The sequence below is a fragment of the Vitis riparia genome, chromosome 7 (assembly GCF_004353265.1).
Source record: "Vitis riparia cultivar Riparia Gloire de Montpellier isolate 1030 chromosome 7, EGFV_Vit.rip_1.0, whole genome shotgun sequence".
Lineage (NCBI taxonomy): Eukaryota > Viridiplantae > Streptophyta > Magnoliopsida > Vitales > Vitaceae > Vitis > Vitis riparia.
Genome location: NC_048437.1, coordinates 15,530,944 through 15,539,895, shown reverse-complemented (window position 1 = coordinate 15,539,895; position 8,952 = coordinate 15,530,944). Strand labels below are relative to the sequence as shown.

At 36.9% G+C, this 8,952-nt stretch overlaps 1 protein-coding gene across 1 annotated transcript; it reads right to left on the bottom strand.

The window, feature by feature from the left end:
• Positions 1 to 2,585: 2,585 nt before the first annotated feature.
• LOC117918086 (60S ribosomal protein L5-like) lies at positions 2,586 to 3,665 on the bottom strand. The gene is made up of 2 exons (XM_034834611.1): positions 3,371 to 3,665; positions 2,586 to 2,740 (listed from the first exon to the last, which is right to left on the bottom strand). The coding sequence occupies exons 1-2, from the start codon at positions 3,663 to 3,665 to the stop codon at positions 2,586 to 2,588; spliced, it is 450 nt and encodes a 149-aa protein (XP_034690502.1).
• Between the last annotated feature and the right edge of the window lie 5,287 nt (positions 3,666 to 8,952).

Here is an 8,952-nt window from a genome sequence, read left to right as displayed (position 1 = left end):
TCTTTTAAACAACTAAATATTATAAATTTACTCTTCATAACTATTCATTATAATTTCATGATAATATTAAAGATAAAATAACATAATATTTTAAAATTTTTAATTATTTATATATAATTTTAATTTTTATAATTATTTTTAATTTTAATAATATATAAATTATATATTTATAATATTCCACCGTTGAACTACAACAGTATTATAACCATTTTATTTTACATCTATTTTTTGTTTCTAATTTTCATCACTCAATTTCAAATACTTTTTTTTGAAAAGCTTACAAGGTTTGATAGTAATTTTATAAAATGTTTTTAATTTAAAAAGCCTTTTTGAAAAAGAAAAATTAAATTAGGTATTTGATAAAATTTAGAAAACACTTTTGAAAATTTAAAAAATTATTTCTAGTATTAAAAAATTACTTATAGTATTTTTTGGAGAAACATTTGATAGATGATTTTTTTAAAAACACTCTTACATAATACACTTTCATTAACAATATTTTGATAGAAGTAATGTCAAACACTTTAAATATAGGGATGTGGACCCTGCATTTCGGCTCAATGCGCTTCCACTCGATGGCAAACTCGATTTTTATTTTGAAAAATGATTTATTGATTATGAAAATGATTTGGAGTCGCCACTTATTTTTATTTTATTTTTAAAGAGTAAACAAAATAAGAAAGAAAAACCCTAAGTGTGACTCCTTATTTGGAAAAGGTGGTTTGTGAAAAATCGGATCGGGTTCAAGGGTCAGGTTACTTATCGAGAAGGTACAGTAAAGGTCGTATCACCCCTCTAAGTCCCTAAAAATGAGTCTCTACTAATAAAATGAAGTAATCATGGCAATTGGTAAGGAAATCAATGGATACCCAGAACGATTATGCATATATGAGAATCAGAACATGCATAGAGAATGACAAGAGTGAGAAATGGTGCATACCTGGACAACGAGCCACTATGCACTATCAAGAGAGGAGGTTAGTACACAAGAATGAGCATAAAATATGTCACATGCATCACTAAACAAAATAATAAATCATTAGATATCATACTTCACTCAACTTTATTTTTAAATAAAGCTCCTCTGATGTTGGGCCCCCATCAAAACCCATTTATTTTGTATGAACCAAATTTGTAAATTCCATCACTAGGAATTACAAAATTTGATTCTTGCTTATTTTAAAATTTTAAAAAACAGAGGAAATGTAAGGATTGCTTGCCAGAAAGAAAGATGGCAGCAAAATTTTATTGAAAAGCGGATTTTCGGAACCTAAGAAAAAAATACTAAAGATGGGAAACTTTGGAGATTTGAAATTATTTAGAAAATTAAAATTTAGAATATTATACGCAAAATGAGGTTTAGGGAATTATTTTTCAAAATCAAAGATGATAAAGCGGGAGATGGAACGTGGCCCAAAGGTGGTCATGCAACGTATGAGTGGGCCCAGGGTGGAATGATTGGGTTGAGTACGGGGTAGCCAATGATGCTTGCAGCTGTCATCCTTCTTTACCAACATTGACATAAAAACTGTTTGATACCTTCAAGAGTGAGCTCATCGCATTTCGCCAGAATCCTTACAGATTCATTCATGACTTTCCTCATAACCTCAAGGGCTTCGGGTGACATCGCGGTAAAGAATAATGCTAGTGTGATCTAACAATACATAGGAACATGACATGGAGGCAAGGTCGTGCACTTATACCTGTTTAAGACTTGTAGCAACAGCAAGAAATTGTTCATCATCACCGTAACACTTCATACCCACAATCCCTTCATCATATCCTATAAGCCTTTTATTTAGCATTCACTTCAACGTCTCTTCATAACAGGTCAATAGAAAAGAAATTGTTGATCAGTAGTTGCACAAAGCAATCCTTGATCTAAAGGCATGATAATGGCAACAATGAAACCCTTTTTTAGAATCATAATTGTCTGAGCTAACGGTGACATCCGAGGATTGCTGCTCAAATAGGCGAACTGCACCGTCAGTGTCCCATATTTGAACCATCTCACATTCTCCAACTGTGATAAAATGAATTGCTAGTGACTCACTTTGCTTCTTCATATCCCTCCACTATTTATATGAATTTAGAGATGAAGAAGAGAGAGACTCGGAATGGTTCACAAATACGCCTTCAAGCACCTTATATGTTGGGACAACCAATTCGTAACTATGGTCATGAAGGTTTCACAAATTCACAACCTCGTCCCTTACAGCATTGAGCATGATTCATCCATCTTCAAACATTGTCAAAGACATCACTGCTGAAACATGCCTTTCCAGGGTCGCCACACACTTCTTGCTTATGAGGTCTCACACTCCTACAACTGTTTCATCACTCCCAGATGAAAGAAGAAAGTGATTCACATCATGATGCAAAATGATGTTAGCAACAACCCCTTTTGGCCGCTGAAATAATGAGTGCAGTGACTCTCATAAACATCCTGCTCCGAGGACTTTTCTATCAACTCCTGCTTCAAAATCTAAATAATCATGGATTTCTCAATCAACCCGTGTTTTCGAGGAGTTGAGCACACCATATAAGTTCTAAACCTGACCATACTGCCTCAAAAGGGTAATCTCCTATTCCGCCTCATTCTTCATATCATCTAGTCCATGTGATTGTGATGAATGGAAGCGAGGCTTTAGATCCTGATCTCTATCCAGGATAGACTCGTCCTCCTCTGCATCTACAAGTGACTCATCATCCTCAGCATAAACCATATTTGACAATAGAGCTGGAATCAAATGTGGTAAGAATTCTCTTAAAAGTTCATGATCTAACTACACTTCACAGTAGGTTGACCAAAATTCACAAGACTCAAGAGCAATTTCATCATCAGCGTCCTGGTCGGCTTGCAACATGTATTCAATTATATTCCTCATATGTGGCTACGGGACAGCATGCTGAACTCCAACCAGTTGGACAAAAGCAACATAAACCAATTTTCGAATCTCCGCAATAAGGTCATGAGCAAGAACAAACAAACCTTGGAGGCATTGATTCATGGACATGAATAAAGCAGTGGGCATTAGAATAATGAACTGATTTATTGATCCCAGTGAAAGCTTCCGTATAGAGACATGAGGTGACTTGAATAGCTAGAACAATCTGGGCAAGAAAGGATCGATGGAGACGAGAACAAAGCTTGAGGAATAGTGGGAAAATTTCCACTAACACTGACATATTCATGTTTGCCATCCTTCAAAGCGGTGGAAAAGAATGCACCGATCTGCTCATGTACGTCTTCCAAGCCGTTCACCACATATGAATATCCACGTCGACACCATGGCATTTTCTGGACCAAACCATCTCATAGCAGCAATCAAGCGCACTCAACGCATAGCATGTAGCTCCTATTGCGAACATCTGTCAAACAGCAAGGCATCATCTATTTCTTCTAAACGCGAGAAGTCAACTGATCTCATGGCCTCATTTAAATCTAACTTTGCATGCATCCTGGCGCCGTGGGGAATGTTCAAGTTACCATCCAGTGCTCTCTTCAAAACACCAAACATATGATTGCCAGTCGATGCTTTCACAAATCCGACATTGAGAAAGGCATAGAATGGCCTCCTACCATTTATGGATTCTACAGAGTAATCATCACCAATTGTTTCCATATTATCTTCATTTGTTCCGGTCAAAATGGAAAATACCATGTGGGCCATGCATATAAGAGAATGGGCAAGGTAGCCAGGCGATTGGGCAGAGGATAAGTTATAGGAAGTGTGAAGAACGGTTATATATAAAGGGTGGTGTTGAGTGGAACCACAAGTAGTGACAAAGATGGGTACGTTCGGTGGGCATGAAACAATGGGTTGGATAGAGGCTAAGATGGATGAGGTGGTGAGCATGAAATAGGTTTAAAAGGTTTAAGAAGGATTGGTGGCATGCGTGGGATTAAGCAAATGGATTCAGGGTTCAAAGTATCGGCCGAGTCCGGTACAACTCGACCGAGTCGTATCCGCCTCGACACCTGCCACGACGAGACCGATACCAGATACAGTATAATGCACGAACTCGGCTGGGAATCGGTAAAACTCGGCTGACTCGTCTGAGTTTTCGAGTTAACTCGGTTAGGTTACAGAGAATTTTCAAATTTTATTTCCAATCACAATAAAACATCAAAACATTTTCATAAAAAAAAATATAAAAAAAAAAAAAAAATCAAAGATTGCCCTTTCAAAAGCAAGCACATATTTTGAAATTTTAAACCATCAATGAGAAGATCAAAGAAGACGAAGAAGAAATAATCCAACCCGTGACCAGTTCGGAAATAAGTGGAGAAACCACCGAAGGATGAGGGCATGATTTAGGATTTACTTACCTGATTTTCCTCAAAATCGAGCATTACCAGAGGGTGGAGCTTTGGTGTTGACGGTGGTGACTCATCAAGTGGACTGGATCTTTCACCGGCGACGTCGACAAGACAACCCCTTCATAGTCAGATTGCTTCCCCTCCCGTGTTGGGTCTTGCACGGTTGCAATAGCAGGTGGTGTTGTGGGTCTTGACGGCAATTTCTGGGGATGGGATGATTGAATGCGTTTGTCCAGGCAAATATTAGGGCTACGCTCATTTGGCTAATTATGGGCTGAGCATGGGCCAGCCCATTTTTTAACTATTAGCTGTAACTGGGCCATTCTCTGATTTATGTCATAAATCTCTTCATCTTCATCAAATTTTATAACTCGAAGATTTTTATTTCACACTCCATTTAATAAAGTTAAGTAAGTTTCAAGTTTCACAAATTTAATTTTTAAAAATTATATATTCTATATATATATATATATATATATATATATATATCTCTTCTTCCCTTTTCTTTTTTTAAGTACAAATTATTTATCCTTTTTATTTTCATTTTCATTTTTCATCATCTTTCTTTTTACAAATTAAGTAAAATGTGTCTCAATTATATATTAAAAATGTTAAACTTTATTTTTTAAAAATTTATTCTAAATAAAATATTATTAACAATTATTTTTGTAAAGTGTTATTATTTATTTTTAACAAAAGAATTAATTACACTTTCATAAAGATATCATTATCCGTACAATGTATAATAATCAAATTAATCGTATGTCATTTAATAAAGTTTAAGTCGGTTTCAAGTTTCACAAATTTAATTTAAAAAAATTAAATTAGAAGTTATTGAAAATGACAAATAATTTTGAGCTAAATGTGAAAAAAAAAAATTGTTTTATTAATTTTTTCAACTTATTCAATTATATCTATTTTTTTTAATTTATATAACATTTTTTATAACTTTTTGAAATTTCTAATTATCTTATTTTGCGTATCGCTCGACACCGAACCGAGATGCTGAGACCGATATGCCTCGTGGCCCTCCGAGTCAATGACCGATACCGCGACTTTGAACCATGAATGGATTTGCATGGCAGAGAGATTGAAAGGAGAAGGTGCAGGAAGTGAAACACCTAGGGATGGTCATGCATGTATCACTACAAGAAAAAAGGTCATTGTTGACATATATTATCTTGACTTAAGGTGATATGTGTCAATATTGCTTATTTTAATGAACAACAATGACATATACAACTTGTTTAAACCAATAATGACATATATAAAATTTGTTGAATTCTTTCATGACTTATATAATAGAATCTTGACAGATAATTTATAAGTCAATGTATTCAAGGTACTTAAATAAAAGCAATAATGATAATAATTTGTTTGATATGTGTATATCTAATTTACTTACTAAGTATTATAAATTGAAGTGACAACAATCAATTTTGATTAAGGAAGTTAATATTTAATAAATTTTTTTTAGTAATGTTAATATCAATTTTCATTATGAGTTTAATATATAAAAATTATTATTGGAAGATGAAATAAAGAATACTATTTTTAATTTATTGAAAAAGGACATGCTGGTATTTTGGAATTTGTTATAAAGTCCTATAAAAAGAGAAAGGAAGGGACGGAAAGACATATTTCATACTTCAACAAGCCTTTACCATTTTCTTTACTGAAAACCCTAAATTTTCACTCTCCATTGAAAACCCTAACTTTTGGAAGACAAGAAAGAAGGGAGAAAGAAGGGAGAGAGCCACCGTTCTTAGAGAGAAAGAAGAGAAGAGAAAAATGCAGGTTTTTTTTCATCTTGCCCAGATTTCATCAAAGGTCTGATCCCACTTCGTCCGTGGTCCGATCGAGCTAAAATTTGGAGGAAAGTTTCATGACTCATTCATCTTCAATCTGAACGGAGACGATCGGATTTGGAGTTTTGGAAAGTCATTAGAAAGAAAGAGGAGAAGAGAGAAAAACGCAGGTTTTTCTCATCATACCCAGATTTCATCAAATGTCTGACCCCGCTTCATCCGTGGTCGGATTGAGTTGAAATTTTGAGGAGAGGTTCGTGGCTCATGTATCTTCAATATGAACGGTGGAGATTGGATTTGGAGTTTCGGACATTCATTAGAGAGAAAGAGGAGAAGAGAGAAAAACTCAGGTTTTTTACATCATGCCCAGATTTCATCAAAGGTACGATGCCACTTTGTCCATGGTTTGATCGAGCTGAAATTTGGAGGAGAGGTTCACAACTCATTAATCTTCAATTTGAACGGTGAAGATCGAATTTAGAGTTTTGGAAAGTCATCTTTCGGCCAAAAATAGAACATTTGTTTTGGTGGGCTTTTCTCTTTGAACTGTTTTGATCATTAGCTTTGATCGAGGTCAATTCGTGGTCTGATTGAGTTGCAATTTTAGGAGCACGTTTAGGACGCATTGATCTTCATTCTAACAGTGGAGATTGGATTTGGAGTTTGGAAAAAATCTTGACATATGTTGAATCCAACCTTGACAAAAGTGAAAGAAACATTGACATATGTCATAGTAACAAAGATTTGATCATTGGTAGAAATAGAAACAACCTTGACATATGTAAATGTCAAGGTAGATTTAAACTTTTCTTGACACTGGCATAGATGACATATATAAATAGTAACATACCTTGACAGATATACCCTACCTTGATGGTGAAAAACTGTCAACGAAAGGCTTTTTTCTTGTAGTGTATCTAGGGAGAAATGGGAAATGAAAACTATTAGGAAGTGAATGGGAGACTGGGTGCATGCCATATTGCAGGAAGAGGGTTTAATGGGTATGGGTGATAGTGTAGAGAGAGAAACATGCATGAAGATGAGTATGGAGGTGGGTATAATGGATATGTGGTGTATATGAAAGGAATAGGTTGAAGGTGGTGCTCAAATTTACGAGTTGGACCATACTAGCAGAGTCCATACAAATTATAGCGAGAACATACAGCTCACCCTGGTCTCAAGGGATGATCAAGCAGACCCAAAGTATTCGCTGTTGACTGAGTAATCCTTTCTTTTGAGGTGATGACATTTACACGTAGATCCATATTTGCAGGTTCTTGTCTTCGAAAGGTGTCCACTCAAGTTGTATAACTCTTTCTAGGAATTCACTAATTGTGTTTCGACAATTCCATAACTCAACCCAGATTCAGACAATAGCCTTAGTTTCAGTGCATAACCTTCCATCCTCCCCGAATATATTTCCATGCGAGAATCCAAGGTGTTAATGTATATTATGGGTATATTATGTTATGGGCTTTAGGCCCAGTTAGGTTACTTGTACCGCACACATATGCCTCCTATATAAAGGCACTGATGTATATTCTTTCATTCTAAGAAATACAATACAATTATTCAGTATTTCTAACATGGTATCAGAGCCACTGCTCTGACCTTTTCTTAGCAGTCTTGTCTTCATTAGTGTGACTTCCTTTCTTTTACTAACGCTTCCGCCATCACAACTGTCGCCGCAACCTCTTGCCGTTGAACCTCCGACGTCATCCAGCCGTCGTCCTTGGGTTTCGGACCTGCAGCCGCCGTCGTTAAGGAGTTTCACACTGCACAGACCACTGCTCTTTGCATCACCACTGCGAATATTGCTCCGATTTCATTTTTGAAGGTACCACTGAGATCGTCCAGCGCCGATCTACACATTCGTGGAAACCTAGTCACCATCGGAGACTGCACGCATGAGGGCGCCGCTCAAAGTTTCAGCGACGCTGATCATGCGCCACACGCGCCACCACGCGCCTCCACTCGCTGGGGTCTGGTCTGCTGACGTCATCATCTCTGCCACGTCAGCGCCACGTTAGCCCTAGCTGCGTCAGCATCCACTGATATGATGACGTGTTAGCGCCACGTTAGCCCTAGCTGACATCATCTCCACGTCATCCGTTGACCGTTGACCATTGACCAGCCGTTGACCGTTGACTAGCGTTGACTTTGACCAACCGTTGACTTTTCCAGGGTTGACCATGTCCTCCTTACCCAGTTTTTTTGCGTAGATTTCATTTTTGCAGTCTGTTTTTGCATATTGTGTCTCTAAATGGATAAAAAGGATATTTTTCTTTCTCGCCCCATCAATACTGTATTGGAGGGAAATAAAAATTACTTATCTTGGTCTCAAGCTATGCACAGATTTCTTAAGGGTCGCATGCTCTGGCATTATTGTACTGGTGCAATGACTATTCCTGTCAAGGGAGCAAGTGAAGGAGATGCTGCCTTTCTTAGTCGCATGATTGAATGGGATAGTCATAACCACATGATCCTCACATGGATTCGGAACACTTCCATTCCCTCTATTTCCAATCTGATGGGCAGCTTTGATGATGCAAAATCTGCATGGGATATGTTGGCCAAAAGGTACTCCACTACCATGGATCCATGAAATATCAGTTAATGGTTGAATTACATCAACTCAGGCAAGAACCAGGGCAATCCATCAATGACTATTATGATCAGCTTCGCTTTATTTGGGACCAAATTGACCTTTCTGATCCAACTTGGGCATGCTCAAAAGATGCTCAGCAATATGCTTCCATTAGAGATGAATTTCGCCTCTATGAATCTTGATGTCACTTCACAAGGACTTTGAGCCCATTC